Source organism: Falco biarmicus, chromosome 5 (assembly GCF_023638135.1).
Source record: "Falco biarmicus isolate bFalBia1 chromosome 5, bFalBia1.pri, whole genome shotgun sequence".
Lineage (NCBI taxonomy): Eukaryota > Metazoa > Chordata > Aves > Falconiformes > Falconidae > Falco > Falco biarmicus.
Window position 1 is genome coordinate 88,510,435 of NC_079292.1, and position 18,197 is coordinate 88,528,631.

Consider the following 18,197-nt stretch of genomic DNA (forward strand, 5'->3'; position numbering starts at 1 on the left):
TTATTCTAAACAGAGACCATAATTAATTGCTAGGAATGATTAGCCCGTGTTATCGTAAAGTCAAGACCTCAGAAGAAATCAGAGGCCTGTGCATGTGTAAGGATACTGGGAACATCCACAGAGATGTCAGGTAGAATGAAAAAAAAATAATAATAAAAGGGAAAGAAAAAAAGCATAGCAGCACTACACCCTCATGCTTCCAGGCATTAGCCAACTTCTAATTAATGAGGATTAGGAAGTAATCTCCCCAGTGGGCACGCAGAGAGGGTATACCAACCCCCTTGCTCCTGGCAGATGCCGTTAATGCGCCAGGCAGGGGATGAGCTGTGCCTGGACATCCCCCCTGCAGCCTGAGCCGGCTGGGAGGCGGAGGTCTGGGTGCCCAGCGGGGCTCACACCAAGCCCCCCCAATAACTGAAGAGGCTGCAAAAGGGGGCTCGGTTACCCCAGCTCAACCCCGCTCCTGGCAAGGGGGGAAGTTCTGCGCCTGCTGCTTTGCACACGGAGGGGGCTTCCCTGGGGAAAGGGGGCAAAATGGACATTTTAGTTGCTGCGCGTTGGTAGGAGGAGTATGTACGACTTAGTTCATTTTACAGCAAGGAAGTGGAATGTGGACATTAAGAGAAATCATGAGAAAATTGGATTGAGGAGGCTTTGAAGTCCAGAACAATACATACACCTACCTCATCCTAGGGCAACCTGTAGCACTGACATGGCACCAGACTCACATTTGGTACCAATTGCTCGCTGGGGGGGGGGGTTGGGGGGTTGGCACCCCCCGTTGAAGCCATCCAGTGCTGGCCACACCACTGCAGACCAGCAGCCTGACCTGAGCCAGCGCTGCTTAGACTGGCCACTGCAGAAATGCAACACACGTTGTAAACAGTGTGTCATGTCCCCCACCAAAATGACAGCCCTGCCTTCAGCACTTTGAGTAAAACTGAAGCCCAGACGTAACCAAGTGGAGTTCAGACATCAGCTTTCTCCTGCTGATGCTTGTGAAACACAATCTAGCTCCTGTTCTCATCACTAGGCTGACTCGTGAGGATGTGAGGAAAAAACGCATGAGTTTTTATCCTCAAGTAAGCAATCTGATCAATCTAATACCAAAATTACACTTCAAATTAACTTAATGCAGATATGCAAATGCATAAGGACTGCTGTGCTGCCAGGAGGAGAGCTGTGGCTCTGCACATGCACGAGCAATAAGAGCTAGAGCTCGATCTGCTAGTCCTGTTCTGACTTCTCCAGTGACTGCTCCAGAAGGGAAAACACAGATTAACAAAGGGGCTGTATTTCTTAAATAGCAACTTGTCTTAGTTCGCATGCCGTATCTGGTTCTGTTGGTGCAAACAGCGTTCAAGGACACAGACAATGCCACGTACGTGTACAGGGTGTTTGCATACATGTGTCAGGATGGCAAAAATAATAGATAGAGACTGTGCGCAGATACCACCAATTGCTGCAAGTTGGTTTTTATCACTGTTGTTCTTAAACGTCCTGTAGAAATAGAAAATAGCAAGCACTAAGGCTTTCACTGTAGATACATCCACTAAAACAAACCCTATCAAATGCAGGATGTTTTGTAAGATCATAACTGTGTTTCAAAAGAAAAAGAGGGTAAAATTGTCAGAAATACAGGAGCATCCAACTTAAGCACCTTTGGGATGAAAAGTTTTGACTTTTCACATGAAAATATCTTTTTGCTTAGGGTATTTTCTTGCATTATAATAACACAAAGAAACAAAGTATTGGTTGTCCTAAGATGGAATTTCTCTCAAAAATTTCCTTTTAAAACCATCAAAGCATTTCACTTCTATTTCCACTCAGAATGAAGCCAAATTCCTCAATCCTGATGAAACAGAGCATTTGTCCTCAGCCCAGCTCAAGCAATAAACAAAAAAGGCAGAAGCCAGAATGGACACAAGCGACCTCCAAAACCAAAGAGATGTAAGCATGTAAGGAAAAAAAACCCCTCACAACAGTTCACCGTGCATAATTAATAATGTGCTTTCTCCCTGGTGCGTAAGACATGAAATGTTTGTGAGAGAAAAGTGGGGTGGCATATGACTAGGAGCCCTGTAACGGTGGCTTCTCTAAAGGAGAGGCTGGGCAGATGCCCTACCTGACAGCAAGCAAAGCATTTCACCTCTGTACACTTCAGCTTTCCACGCTATAAATCAAACTGACTGCCCTCACAAAGTAAGTTTGGAGACTCTCAATTAGTTAATGCTCGTAAATGACTGTGCAAACACAAGGTAGTATTAACCAGGGAACTGTCTTTGTTACACTACTGTCTGTTAAACAACCAGGAGCTAAATTTCTCTCTGAACATTTACAAAAGGGAAGACAGCATTAATGCTCCACAAGGAGAAAACTACAAAGAACAGATTTTCAGTGCATGCACTTCTCCTTAGAATAAACTGTGTTAAAAGCACTTTACTTAAAAAGCACAATGATAGTAGCATCCTGCTAAATATAGATGACTCACCACAGTTTAGTAGTGAACATCTCTAAAGAGTACCATTACAGGATTGCTTAACCTGCTGCATAAAGTTAAGCATTCTCTTGAGGTTACAGTTTGGACCAAGACACTCAAGGCTACTACCAGCATCTGCTGACCTTCAGCAGGTCACGAAACCTCTCTGAGCCTCGTTTTCTCCATCTGTACTATTGGTATAATAATAAAAACACATCTCCCCAGCAAAGGCAGGAAAAATGATTTTGAAGTTTCTTAATGAGTTGTTTATACCATACTTGGTATATCCATATTACTACTGAGCAGCTAAATATAGCTGTTCTCGAGGCACTCTGAGATCCCTTAGAGAAGGGAATCTTACACAAAAAAATTGGGGTTTGGGGAACACTGAAGAAACAGAGATAAAGAATTCATTTCCAAAATAAGGGAAGCACACCCACTTCAGAGACGCAAAAAGTGATTAACGCATCCATGCCTACCACGGGGACCAAGGTCAGGTCACAAGCAAAATGATCTACACGTCACAAAACCACACAGCTTGACACAAATGGCAATCTGTTCCAAAAAATAAATTAATGCATAATCATGGAAGAGCAAGAGACAGCCACAGTCCTTTCCTGCTAGGGCTGCAGAGCTCGTGCAGGGCTGGGAAGGACAGGTGGGCTAGGTGGGCTAGCACGAGGATGCTGCAAGGCCACAACTTAAACACTCGGTTGCAGCTGCGATAACCTCAGACTGGCAGGAGGGTGAGGACCAGAAAAGTTGTGTGAAAAGTTGCAGACCTGCTGTTGCATTGATGCAGTACTGCCAGGCACGCACACACCCCTCCCCTCCCCTGATCTCGCAAGATCCAGCAGCGACAGACTGTAACACACCAGCATCTCACTTGTTGCGATACTATGTCACAGGATCCAAACACCATCCAGTTTAAAAAAAAAAAAAAAAAAAAAAAAGAAGTTGGTTCCGCAGTTTAGCTATACCCAACGTGCGATTTCTAACACATTTGACAATTTGCAGTATGCTATTTCTGGCTATGTAGCAGGATTGGTTTGCAATCACAGGTTTGGTTTCAAAGCTCTAAACAGAATTCCCTCCTATCTTTCCCTAAACTTCTCTAGGGAGCCTGAAAAATATTATTTCCTCAAAAGTTATTATGTTTATAATACTTTTGAGGGAAAACACAGATGATGCCCCCACCCCAGCAGCATTAAACATGGGTATTACAGGCCCAGAGAAAGCGGTCATCTAGCTCCAGTTAAAAAGAATCATTGCTATTCTACAGATTTCAAAATAACATAAGAAAAAGTGACTATAATATTTGATTGACATCTCACTACGAAGTCTGACTGTATTTTATCATAGGCATAAAGTGTGAGAATGATGGAATGACCTCCAGGGACATTTACTCCCCACCACTTTTCATTTGTTCAGCATTAAGTATTTATTCTGATTATACACTCTTACAGTTTCTGATCCTTTCATTTTTAAACCTTTCACCTTTCATTTAAGTATCACTTTGCATACGACCCCATCATTTTTCTCATCTATCCTCTAAACCAAACCTAAAGCCTCAAAAAGGAAGAAAAAAAAAATCACTCTTCCTAACCAGACTTGGCAACCCAGAGCAGAAATACATTTAGTGATCCTCTGCAAATGTTGTTTAGGAAAAAACTCTCCCGATTTTATTTCAGCTTTCATGAGGGTATGTCTGTTCCTTACTTTATCAGGGTTTTCTTCTCAAATTCAAGAACCACCAAAAACATGGCCATGCTGTGTAACACAGAAGTAACCATGTGCCACAGCTATTTTCATCTACCACCGCCTTCTAAAGACTCTTCCTAAGGCAAAAAGAAAACAAAAACAAAAACAGGCCTGAGAGACAGGTGATCTTTAAACTTTAAAGGAAAGTTCAAGAAAAAGCAGATAAATATTTCATGGAAAGGTGTGTTTCTGTGCCTAGTTGTCTCCACTGTCATCGTCCCCACATGCCCTCAACTGAAAAAAGAAAATATGGAGTCAATCTTTTTGCCTAAAGAGATAATTAAATGCCCCTTTAATTTTAACCTTAGATCTGATTACTGTTATGTGTTTTCACAGAGATATCACATCAACAGAAACACTTCATCACTTACATGCCTCTAACTGCAGTAGGCACAGTAACTTTCTAGGCAGTTACACCTTTGCAATGCCTGCAGACAAAAAATTATGGCATCGAGAACCTGAAAATTATTGAACTCATTTCCAAACCAGGAAAACTACAAAAGGTAAACAAACAGCATGAAGTGTGAAACAGCTGAGATTAATTCTTTCAATTAAATGCTAATAAACTTCTTTTTCTTTTCCATAATTCATCCCTCTGAAGTCAGCAGGTGCAATCTCCAGTTAATGCATGCGACTCAGGCTCCCAAATGTTTTCTGAGAGGAGGACTCAGGGTGCTTTTGGGGCTGAAGTGTTTGTGAAAAGTTCATCCTGTCCATCGCAAGACTCGTTTCTCAGTGGGTCCTGAGGCGCAGGGAATGGCCTGCTGCGTCTGGCAGGACAGCGAGAGCCAGGCACAGCCACCCAAGCAGCTGACTCCATCCCAGATCCAGACTGCGAGGAAGTTTCATCCAGACCTTGCTGAGACATCTCAGGTATTCTTGTGGGAGATCCCGTCATTTCTTACTGTCCTCCCACTCCCTCGGGGATCACTCCCAGCAGGTTTCCCAGCTTCCCAGTAGTGAAGGTGGTCCGCAGCAGTGCCCAGCTGGCTCAGCAGAGCTGTGCCCTGCTCACTGCAGAGCAGACCCTCCACAGAGCTGCTTAGTGGACCTCTGCATAAGCGAGCAGACCTTCAGAAAATTACCTTGTAGACCTCAGTAAAACACAGCTGAGCAGGCCTGCTCTGAAGTTTGGCATTACTTAAAAGAAGTAATTAGCCCCTGATCAACAGATGAGTCTGAACATCTCGTACTTTGTAGTTTCCTCTGTTGCCCTTATCGCAGCACCTCCTGGTGCTCCCCAGCAATGCACTAAAGTGATGTGAGTAGCATCTGTCACATGCAGTTTGTTCCCTCTCCGCAGAGAGGGCCAGGCTACACACCTTATTTCAGAAGGGCTTTTGGGGGCAGGAGGTGATGGAGAGGTTTGGCTCTCTCCATATCCCCAGGGAAAGGCACTTAGAGCTGAAGGCGCCTGCTGTGAGGCTGGGAGGAAGAGGCCAGGGGGACACGGAGGGCTCCGAGCAGCCTGTCAGCATCTCTGCAGAAAGTTCCCTGCTACCTCAGGGCCTAAAGAATAGCCCAGAGTTTTCCACCCAGGTGAGCTTAGCAAGGGGCTAGGCCCAGACAGCCAAGCCTAACGTGAAGCCCGGTTTAAAGCGAGTTTGACAGCACCATAAGAAAAACAAATAAATAAATATATATATATATTTATAATAATAGTAAGGGGGATGGTGCAGGGGAGGCAGCAAGAGGAGCCGAGCGGAGCAGCGCTCCTTCCCCACGCCTGCCTGCAAAAGCACTCGCCTGCCGCCGCATTTCCGAGCATCCCCGGTGGGACCGCAACGAAAACTTCCCCACCGGCTCGGTGGACGGGGCATCGGCGTGGGGACGGTAGCGGGGATGGAGCGGGGGCCCGCCCCATCCCCGCTACCGTCCCCACGCCGATGCCCCGTCCGTGGGGACCGGTCCCCGCTCCACCCGTGCGGCACTCACCTCGCAGGGCCAGGAGAGCGGCCAGGGCTACCGGCACCCACCTCCCGCCTCCTCCGGGGCGCCGCCGCGTCATGCCGGGCCGGGGCGAGGGGCTTAGCTCGGGCCACCGAGCCCTTCCTTCCCCCCGCAGCCGCAGGTGCCGCTGGTGATGATGATGATGATGGTGGGACCGGCGCCGTCCCGGGACCGCCCGCTCGCGGCGAGGCTCCGCCGTGCCCCAAGCCCCGGGAGCCCGGGGAGGGCGGCGGGTGCGGCCGCCGGCCCGAGAGCGCAGCCTGGCGGCCCCGAGCCGCCCCCGCAACCCGCCGGGCTGCGGCTGGCACCCCCCCCCCCCGCACCGCACCGTGCGTCCCGTCCCGGCAACCGGCGGCACAGCCCACCCCCCCTCCCTCCCCGCGAGAACGGGGGGTGCCCCCCCACACCACCCCCACCCCCTTTCCCCGCCAACCCGCTGCATCCGTAGGGATGCTGCACGGGCCCGGGTGACGAGTCGTGGTCCAGCACGGGTGGGAGATCGCCCCCTCCCCCCCCCCCCCCCCCCCCGCATCTCCGGATCATCGCGGCAGCGTGGGGGGTTCTTCTCTCCAGGGCTACTGCTGCACGGAAGAAAAAAGCGGCAGCACACAGCAAATTATTTGGGATGTGCTGCATGGGACCAGGCACCGCTGCAGCACACGGTGTAAATGCTGGTCAAAGGTATGAGCCACCCTAATGCTGCTCTTCAAAAGCCTGGGAGACACGAGTGTTCAATACCCCTAAAAATCAGACCAAGCCACCTCTGCAAGGAGTAAAGGCAGCTCGTGGAGCTGGGGCAGGAGACACAAGTGCTCAGTATCCCTAGAAATCGGACCAAGCCACCTCTGAAGGGAGTAAGGCAGCTCGTGGAGTTGGGTCCCGCAGTACTATGTAACACAAAAATTGCCAACAAGTTGTGTCATGAGCTTGAGTAATCGCAGTCCTTAAGGCTACACAGAAAACCCAATCCATCAAAACCCCGCGCACTAGGCATCAAGCGTGCGCATAAAGGGTGCCGAGGGAGGAAAGGAGCCCTTTACAAATTTAGGGTGGTGATTGATGAAAGGATCAGAGCAGAGAGCTCGCACAGGCCAACTCGTTGCACATGGTCAGCTCCCTGTCCAAGTCTGACCATGTTAGTTTTGCTCTGTGAACATAAGCAGTGTGGCTAGGAAAATCCTCTAACAATTCTGCAAATGTACGATTGCTCCATTCCCCTACACAGTTTCCTCCCCGCCAAAGCCTGGCCTGCAGGCAGCCAATCCACCTTGTGAAGCTTCTGGCTACCTCCTTCCCAGCCAGAGGCCCTGGGAGCATCCCCAGGCCCAGCCTGCCCCGTGGCTCAGCACCTCTCAGGTTTCTGCCCCCTGGGTTGCCTCTGAAGCTGCACTGACCCTTTATGTGGCTGCATTCCTGCTGAGAAGCGGAGAGCTGCACCTGGGAGTGAAGATGACAAGAAAAGCATCTGGGGTAGCGGAAAGCAGGACAGAAATCACTTAAAGCAACATGAGAAAGGTAAGCTGGTGCCTGCGGAAACAGTAAGTGGGAAACTAGGTCCCATCTGACCAGCCTAGGCTAAGCTCTGCCTTGCCCAGCATCAAGCTTTCACACCCTTCTACCAGAGGGCTAGGTAAAAATGTCACCCCAGCAGTCCAGGTTTACTGATTTTCTTGGTTCTGGAAAGAAACCTCGATTTATGAGAAGCAATGGTTGATCTGCCCTTATCTGGTGGTGAAACTCCTGCTGACTCCTGTGTGGGCTGGGGTTTCATTTAGTGACTGGTGGTACAATGGGGTGAGAAGGCTCCGTCAAGCGGTGTAGCCACAGCCTCTTTCCAGGTCTGTCAGGTGCCTGCTGCATATCCTCAGGCATCAAACCTGACAATGTGGACAGCCTTACAGGCCCAGCACTCTTGCAAAACCCCCTCCACTCCAGCCCTGCCATGGGCAGGCAGGCTAAGAAACAGTTCTGCTCCATTAAGGAGCCAGCTCTTGGCAAAGGCTCAAGCAGCTGAAGCATAACACTTCAGAAAAGCACTGAAGGGAGAGTCATAGCCCAGCTGTTTCCCTCATTCTCCAGCAATATGGGGACTGAAGTTTTTCATCTAGAAAAAGGACAGAGGAATGTGGTGTTCTTATTGATCAGAAGCACCTCCAGGAAGCTCCCGTCCTTGTGGGTACGTACAGTGACTACCCGGAGGAATGCAATGGGGATGTCCACGCTCCTAACCACAATGAAAGCCCATGAATGTTTCTTGCCAAACATGACCTCTTTCACCAAAGTCAAGGGCAAAGAGCATACAGCATGTTGGGCACAGTGGTCTGCCACTACCCTTACTCCTTCAGGTAACTTCCAGGGGTGAAAAGACGGAAAGACAAATCAAGTAAAAACAAGAAAAATTGCATATTCTCCCTAGGACTGCCGCACTGCTTTCCTGCTCTGCCAAGACTTGGAAGCTCTTTTGACCTAATGGAAATAAGTGTGATTTTTAGTATAAGGACACACTGCATTTTGCAAATGCCATCCCAGCTCGCCTTGGACTGTTCCTTGCATCCTGCTGTGCATCAGCTGGTAGGTAAACAGCGAAGATCATTTTGCCCTGTACAGTGGCTGAATTAAGTGCTTCCTAAAGAGCGCAGTGAGTGTACCGTGAATCGAGAGCCTGCTGGTCAGAGAAAGCATTCCTCCCCAAAACAGACCCAAAAGATTCCTTTCTGACCCAAGCTGGCAGAAGCAGGGAGCATTTTAATCGCCTTTAGGATCTGGTCACCACAGCAGATACTATGTCTTACCTGCAAACCACAGTGACACAGCAAGTGACTTTAGCTGCTTCTTGCAGCAATTGCAAAGAACAGTCTGTGGCCACGCTCCAGAAGGATGGAGCAGCCACAGGGAATAATAATCTTCAGATGCACCAGTCAGTCCTCTCACCCTGGCTCCCTCTCCGCCTTACCACCACTTCCAAAAATAGCTCTCAGATTGTACAGAAAGGACGTGGACGAGGAGATATTGTTCCTGGAACTCTGAATTTCTACTTGAGCTGCCCTTGAGCCTTCCCCAAAATATTAGGCTTATGCCAACCTTTGATTCAGTGAGTACAGCACACTCCAGCCGGTTGGATGCTAGAGCTAGGAGCAGGCATATATTTGCTCCTCCAGCAGTCTATTTTCCCACCAGTGAGTGTCTACACCTCTTCCTTGTCACTGATGGAATAGCACGTTGTGGATAGAGAAGAATCGCTTGCAACATCCCAAGCATCAAATGCTGGCAGGCGACCACTGCAGGACTCAGTTGTGTTACATCGCTCACAAGAACGGACATGGGATCCTTAAACTGAATGGCCAAGGTATTTGCCAAGGCTTTACACACTAGGCTGGGCAAGGACAGAAAGAAACCACTCCCACCTGCTTTTTTCTTTTGAAAGAATTATGATAAGTAATGCAGTTCTCATGTCTCAGGGAAAAACATCTTTCTGAATCAAATTTGAAAAGGTGGCTTTTTTCTGGGATAATGCTTTCTTTCTTTTTATTTTTTTTTCCTTCTCCTTTTTCCTTAACATGGCTCTAAAAAAACACCAGTGGGGACGCAGTTGGGTTCAAAAGCTGCAATAGGTGCCAAGTCTTACATCACCTTTGCTGTCTCCCAGCTTGTTACTGGGTTATCTATTGTCAGATGGGAATTTATTGAAGGTGACATTGCTTACAAATTGATCAAAATCAGCTTCAGTGAAGTGTCCTTCCAAGATATAAAGAGATGGATAAAATTCACTCAGTTGATCATTAATAACTTCAGTCTGTGGAATTGGTTATCTCTTTTTGACAGAGAAAATAGAGTCTGCAGATTGAACTGTTTTAATCCTACCCGAGAAGAAATATGACAGACCTTCAGAGATACACCCAATTAACTATCTCTGTACCTTTTCAATAAAAAAAGTTTAAACAAAACCCTAGATTTGTTTTGCTCAACACCTGTGTATACAAAACAGATGTCACCAACCAGAAGAAGAAACAGCAACACTCCTGTCAACTCATCTATCCCAGGAGATATTTTTTTTTTTTTTCTCCTGGCCACAGTGACGGTTATGTGGGAACACTGTCGCAAGTGCAAAGGTTTGAGGGTTTAGAAGTCTGCGTACCGGAGCCTCAGGCCCAGGAGAGGTGGGTACTTACTAGTTTGCTCTCTGCCCTCAGCGTCCAGAGGTGCAGCCCAACAACGCTGCACCGTGAGCCCGATGCCCTGACAATGTAGGCTGTCGGGCAAGCGCTGCCCACATGCCGGTCAAGACATCCTGATCCCTGCCACAGCAATGGCCTCTGCCTGCATGCTGGCCATGTAGCGAGACCTCAGGAATATCTGAGTGAAACCCGTGCTTGAAAGAACAGGCAAATTTCAGCACTCCTTCGATGCCAGATGGCAGGAGAGGATGTGTCCATGGAAACCCGGGTGGATTAGGCGTACTTTCAAACTTCTCGGCACTGAAGTAGGCCACCACGCTGTTTCTTTCTCCAAGGCCACTTTGACCCACCCCTTGGAAGTGGTCTCTCTCCACCTGTCCCCACTTCACGGGAAGGGAGCCACACAGACAAGCTTCACAAGCACCCAGGAGCTGGGCTGAGGCACTGCTTTCCCCTAGACCTTTCTACCTTTGTGGGCACGCTGGTTTGTCTGGTGTCATCATCACGGGTATGTAGTAGCTGTGACACACCAACTTCACCTAGTGCACCGCAAGGTGCCCCTTTCCTCAGTGGCGTGAAGAATAAATGTGTTCCTGTGCACCCCACCCCTGTGACTTCTGACCACCCTGGAGCATCCCAATGCGCTTTGAGCTAATCCACAATCTTGTCAAGTCTCTCCATCTTTTCTACATCTTCTGATTTTTCCTTGACTGCTCCCACAGTAAAAACAAGCCTCCTCAGCTACAAAATCCAATCCCCTCCTCCTGCCCAGAGACTCCCTGTGTTTCAGTGTATGTCCATAAAATCAAAGCTTTTTATTCAATATTTTGAAATCCTTCATCCCTCTCACCCCACTCCCCCAAACCCAGGCCACGCAGACAAGTTTGGAACAAACTGCTCCCCAAGGCTTCAACTAAATCTTTTCTTCAGACATGCTGTTCTTGCTGTGGTTAACAACTGCCCATTGTACCCTGTCAGATGGACGCTGCCACCCCCGTTAGCCAACGGTGGATGCTGCAACCACATAAAAGCATTTCATAATGCTGCCATTTACATAATAACTTTCTAAATGGTACATCGACAGATTTTCCCAAATCATTACAGTAGGTGAATTAAATCTTCCACTAAACACCAGCAAATGGTGGTAACGACAAGTCTTCTAAGTAGCACACCCCATAAAGCTCAGAAAATGGAAATCAATCACTCTTCCATTTTTTTCCCAGAACTGCTGAAAGAATTTATTACACACAGCCGTGACAGAAAATAAATAGATGACAAAATTGAGAAGAAATACACTAAAGGTAAGAGTCATGTGGACATATTCCTGCAGCTGCGATACAAAATGGGTCTTCAAGAATCTTGTTTAGTAGCAGTGTTGCTATGGCTGTGAGGGTCTAAAGATATGTGAGGTGCAATAACTTCTACAGAGAAGCAATAACTTTTACTAGACCAGCTGATGCAGCTGAAAAATATCAACACGCTTTTGGGCACATTGACCTGAAGAAGGGCTTCCATGCTTGAAAACTCATCCTTTTTTTCCTTATTACATCCACTGGTCTAATAAAAGATATTGCAGCTTTCTGCATTTCTTAACTGTTTGATGTTCATTGGCAACTAGGAAGCACACATAATGTTTTTCAGCCACTTGCTTTTCCTATGAGGATTACAAATGAATAGAGGCCAGGAAAACAAGAGGCTAAAATCCTTCTGCCAGTGGACATATGGCCACTTTGCTCAACCTTGGTGTCACTAATTTTACCTGTATCAATAACCTCTAAAAATGACTTTTAAACCAGTAAGTCATCTAGAAAAGCCAGAGATATCCCAGGTAATGGTGAAAACCCTGGGAATATACAGGACAGTTTGGAGAGCGCAGGGCAGACACTTCCAGATTCAGCAAACACCAACTTTGCCAAGCCCAGAGAGCAACGCGGGTATCTCTGTAGCACCCTCACGGCTGCCCCCAATTCAGAAGGGTTGCCTGGCTTGGGGACCACGATCTTGTCCATGTTACTGTGCAGCTGCGCAAAACGTTTCTGTTGGACTGTGGCAGGAGAGAGCTCAGATCTTTGGTATCCACTGTGCAATGTACCCTGGATGAGACAGATGGCCCGTGCAGTGATGGGGGTTTACGTATCACTGGCCTAAAGATCAATCTGGACAAGGTTTCCCACCTACAAGGCATGATGCTACACACATTTTGGAGAGTATGCACCTCACCCCTGTCTTTCAGTGCTTTCATGGAACAAGTGTTCAGCATCTTCTGGGTCTGGCGTGATCCTCCATTACAGGGACCCAACCACATCCCATGTGTGACTCCTCCAAAACCTAGGCAGCCATGGGGCAACAAGTCTTCCATTTAGAAGCAACATAAGAATAAAGTAATATAAGAACAAAACATAAGCTTGCACTTTGACACAACCTGCTGGTTAACATTTCTAGCTGTCCATGCTTCACTTCAGGCTCAAACCTCTCCTTGCAGCAGCATTTGCTGTGCTGCTGGGAAGCTGCCCTGAGCCCATGCCAGCTGATCTTCCTTTCACCTGTTCTGGAAGGAGTCTAAACCAGCCTGTAAATCACCGCTGACAGGAATGCAAATTTCCAAGCTATTATTGACAGTATTGCCTGCCGTTGCTTAGTGTTAGCCATGGGCCACACGGTATTTATCGGAGTACTTGGCGCCTTAGGAGTTAATAGTATCCTGGATGTGCGCAAATTTAGCTCTGCTGAACATACTGCTTTGGCACGATATGCCATGGCTTCCTATGCAGGGCAGGGTGTGCATAATTCACATTAGCCTGGGCTAGAAAGGGTTTGTTCCACAGCAAAGAGACAGAGAGCAGAACTATCTTCTCTTAAGAGATCTTACCATGCTCGCTACATAACGAACAGTGAGGATGCCAGGTCCTCAGGGCCAGGATTTTAGCCAGAGGAAGAAGTCATCAGGGCTGATTTAAGGACAGCGGGAAGGATTAATCTCTGCCCTCACCAGAGTCTGGAGCCAGGAGGTCTCAAGAGTCCAGCAGCCACTGTGGGGGAGGTGAGGAACCCTGTATAACACATGGCAGGTTTGTACCTCCTTGTCATGCAATGATAAAAGGTGAATTTTCAAAACGTGTTCACTAATGCTCTTTCAAATGCTCATTTAGGGATTATAATCCCAGGGTCCCCACCAATTCACTAACAGGGGGCAGAGTGCCGCCTCTTGCTCCACTTTGCCCTAGGGCTTTTAAATACCCTGGCAAGTAGGACTTGTAAACACCCTTTTGATGCTCACGTAGGTTGCCCAGACACTGTAGTCCCAAGCGAAGACAATACTAACTGCCAGAAGGTTTTGCTGCTGAAACTATTCCCAACCAATTTTTGCTTCCCTTTATGTATATAGCAAGACATTTTCTTCTCCCTCCGTTGCACAAAACGGTCATTATAGATGGCAATTACAGCACCAAGACTAAAAACTCAACAGGCTCATAGAAGGTAGTGTCCTCTCCGTCCAAATCATGTTTCCTCCACGTCAACACAGGAACGCAGCTGTAGTCCCACTACATGCCTTTCATTGTGAACGCAGAACTTCAGCCTCCAGAGCAGAGCTGTCAGCCTTGCACCTTCCCTCACCCCTGCCTTCATTTAGTAGCGCTTAAAAAATGTATGCTTAAAAAGCAAAGCTGGATTGTCTAAGTGCAAAGGAAAGCCTCTTAATTAGCAATCAAATCAAAGAAGAGGGGAAAATGAAGGAAAAGTGTAAAGTGATTTAACATTTACAAGTGTATTTCCTGGACCTTTCCCCTTCTCTTTTTTTTTTTTTCTTTTTCTTTTTCTTCTTTTTTTCGCTGAATCTACCGAGACGACAGCCCCTTTGGGCCAGTTGGACTGAAGAGCGCTGTCTGTAAAGCACTACATTGGGACTGCCAGTTCATTTCACCCTGATGGCACTGATTTATACCAGTGCCTGGTCAAGGATTAAGCCCTCCATCAAATTTTAACAGCCCCTTGTCCCTTTAACAGTCCAATTTCAAGCAGGAACCCTTCTTAGACCCTGGATGTCTCTATGGCAACACAACAAGATCGTTTTGTTCTAGCGCACAGCATTGTGTGCATATTGAAAAGCACAGCTAAGATATTTTCAAGTGCAGAGTCCAGATCAGCCAGTTCTGAAGCCTTGCAAGAAAAATGATTATGCAAATGAAACTCCTAAAGGTGAATGGCAATGAATGCTTTCAACAACAATACGGTTACAGTATGAGAAATGAGAGCAGTGGTCTCAGCAAGGTGCCTCGCTCAGCACTACAAACCCCCCTACACCAGTTGCCTTACTTTTTGCTGATGTCAGCAAAACCGTCTGGGACAGAAGGGGTCACACCGACAGAAGCATTGCTGGGTTTTGTAGCTGTTGCTGCAGCACAGCTGAGACTGAGCGTGGCCACCGCACGCACAAGCCAGGTCTCCAGCAATCCTAACAGGGCCCTCTGACATTAAGAGAAAGGGAATGAAGATGCAGCAAATAGAGCCCTGAGCTCAGGACTGGGCTAGCAGAGGCGGTAATTTGAAAGTCCACTTGCCCCCAGCCTTGAAGAAAAACTGCAACTCACATATTCCCACAGTGCCATCTGACCTGTGATCGGTTTGTGCCAGAGGCCAAAAAGCTGAGCCCGAGGAAGGTATTACTTCTTGTGGGCATCGTTTCTTTTTTATTTTTCCATGGCTAGCACGCACTTGCTGAGTGCCGCCGTTGCACTCAAATTCTTGCTATAGACAATACAGAAACAGACCTTGCATGCAAACCCAAAAATTTACTGTCAGTGTAATTGAAATCTTAACAGTCTAATCAAAGAAATATTATTTGCCTAGAGCTAATTATTAGAGGAAAAAAGACAGACAGACTATTATCTGGAAAAAGTCTGAGTAATAATACAGTTGAAATTGTTTTCCACACTTCCTGGCACCTCAACTTTCTCTTTGCAGGGAGGAGCATGATGCTGATGTATTCTTCCTCCTCCATCCAAGGTCCACATGGAGCTGGGTTTATACATTTTCTAGCAATATTTTACATTTCACTCCTCCTTCCTTGGTCTGCAAGTCCATGCTGCACCCAGATTTATTACGTATAGAGAACTTTTACAGATACCAGATTTTGTTCTTATTTCTCTTTATAATGTTTTTACCCAGCTCTCATGTCCACATTTCTTTCTCTGATCACTGGTGAGCTGTGTATACAGCTGGGGTCTACACTGGTATCCTGCACTTCTTTTCTCATCACATCATGCCTGTTCTCCTCTGCACTGCGTTCTCCCTCCCCTCTTGCAAGGCCTCTGTTATCACACCATGTCTGCATTCCTCTGTACGGCATCCGTACAAGGAGCAGGGAGTATGTGACCTCCGCTGAGGCTGTCCTTTTGAAAACAGGGGGCTCCCCAAAAAGACACGAGGAGTAGAAGTTGGGTGTTGGTTTGCCAGAGAGAGCATGGTCTGCTGGGGGAACACGTAACTCTTCAAACCCAGCTAGAGAACTATGGAGGAGCAGACATTTAGGAAAACAACTGGAGTTTTCAGTTTAGTAGCACAGATTCAACTCAATTTAGCTAAATTAAGCCCTTAATAATACATTCACTTTTTACTTCATCTGCATGTTCTTCAAAGGCATGCACGGGACCAATCTAGGGGGGGCTTCATTACCAGTGGGCCCTTGGGGTGCTACTGGAATATGAATATTAAATAAATCTGAGAAGTCCTAGTTACCACCCTCCATGTTATTCACTCTGTCTAGACACATCTAAAACTGAGCATAGACCAGATCCAAGTTTTTCAACTAAATTTTTATCAAAGGTGTTTTTCTTCATATTGTATCTTTTTGTTGAGAGATTCAGGTTTGAGCTTCTCAAACACAGAAAAGGTTTGGAAGGTTTTTTTCTTAAAGCTTTGAATTAAAAGTAGTTGCCTATGAGGCAACCAAGCTGAGCAAAAAGTAATTTTAAAAAAAATTCTTACTTAAAAAAAACCAAACAACAAATCAACAACTTCAACAAGATCAACATTCAATTCAGACTAGGTTACTTGGGGCTTTGATCAGCCAGTTCTTCAAAACCTTCAAGGACACAGACTCTACAACTTCTCTGAGCTACCTGTTCCAGTGATTAATTATCTTCAGCACAAAGGGCCTGCCTCCACCTTCTTGACAACTTCCACATATGCACTGGAAGACGTGTTTGTTCCTCCGACCCTGCTCTTCTTCAGGCTGAAGAAAGACCAGCTTCCTCAGCTTCTCCTTGTCGTCATACGTGATAGCAAACCAAAGCCTCTACATCACTGCAACAGTACCTGATCCCGATCCAATTAGTAAAGAATGACAGCAAGCTCATACTGATTACAGGGCATGTTAACCAGCTTCGGTTTTCCCAGAGTGGTACCTGCACTAACATAGTCTAACGATTTAAAATGTATGTAGGACAGGAGTCTAAGTGACTTCCCTGGACATACCACTGTTTGAAAGCTGTTGCAGGTGCTACTGAATTTGGGGCTGGGCTTATACCTGTGCATGTTACCTTTGGACATCTCCCATGGACTCCACATCCCACCCCCAGTGGCGCAGGGCAGTTTTTTCTGAAGTTATCCTCCCCCACCCATTCAACTCCCAGTTTAAGATGGCACAGATTTCTTCTGAGTATAGAACTATCAGCTCCAGTTACCAGGGATACTATGTTCTATAATGGTTTCCAGGAGGTGTCATCTCCAAGGATGAATGCTCCCAAAAGAGAACAAAGCAGCTGGCTTTCTCTAGGAAGGCAAAGGCAAGCAGCTACAAACCAAAAATTTTCAGAAGCATCTCATCAAATGGATCTTGATGTTGTGATGTCCTCTTACCTGTACCAGGAGCCCAGAACCATAGAGCAGATCTTGACCCTTCTCAGACAAGCAACACTGTTGATTCATTCCTCATCACTCACATGTTGCTAGCAAGAAAACCAGAGGACTGTGCAATGATGCATTCATGTTGTTGGACTGAATATTTAAAACCTTCCCCGTTGGGTTAAGTAAATGCAGCAAGTAACATGAAATCAAGGGCCAGAATATGCCTTGGCCTGCAGCCCAATAAATGAATCCTTAAGGAGCTGGCAACTCACTTCCACACAAATATAGCTCTCTGCTCATTACCCATCCAGTCTGAAATACTGCGGAAGGCTACAGGAAAACAGACACCTGGCAGAGATGCTAAGTTATTTCCCTGCATACCGATTTCAGCAGCAATACTTCCAAAATGACTAACATGGGGGGCACAAGCTGTGCAGTGAACAGTCACCCCAAGGTGCGACACGGAGGTGTGTGGCAGAGCTCCTACAACAGCCTTCCAAGTCCTACAGGTAGAGGTATAACAGCAAGGTCTTCCGTGCAGTAACAGCAACATGGGGTTTTGGCCAACATCCACTTCACAATCTGGCAGGGGGTCCTTCCCCACGGGGTAAAGGGGCAGCGGTTCAGTTTAAGCCTGCTTTCCCTAGGCTGCTCTTGGTTGGGATGGGCCCACAGAAAGGGCAGCTAACACCCTTACAGGAACCAGGAGCTCCAGCCTAGCTAGCTTTCCTCATTGCCTTGGTCATGCCTATCTCCAGCCTAGCTAGCCTTCTTCATCGCTTTGGTCATGCCTATAATGAGGCGCAGCGACCTGTTCCTGCCCAGGAGAGATTTCTTCCTTTACAAGCAAATCCCTTTTCTTTTCTATAGCCCTGTGTTACAGTTTCAGCCCACCAGAAGGCAGGAACCCCCACATGACTCATGAGCAAAACTTCAACCTTTGGTGACCCTGGAACCCAAACCCCACATCATCTACAGCGTCACCA

The 18,197-nt window shown here is 47.1% G+C and overlaps 1 protein-coding gene across 2 annotated transcripts in view; it reads right to left on the bottom strand.

The window, feature by feature from the left end:
* Positions 1–6,417, bottom strand: part of IGSF11 (immunoglobulin superfamily member 11) — a 107,533-nt gene extending 101,116 nt beyond the window's left edge. Inside the window, exon 1 of one of the 2 annotated variants that reach the window (XM_056341898.1) lies at positions 6,176–6,417. In XM_056341898.1, coding sequence (XP_056197873.1) covers positions 6,176–6,248 — 73 coding nt within the window. In that variant the 5' untranslated portion in view covers positions 6,249–6,417. The remainder of the gene's footprint in view (positions 1–6,175) is intronic. The other variant, XM_056341899.1, reaches the window with a different exon arrangement.
* Positions 6,418–18,197: the final 11,780 nt, after the last annotated feature.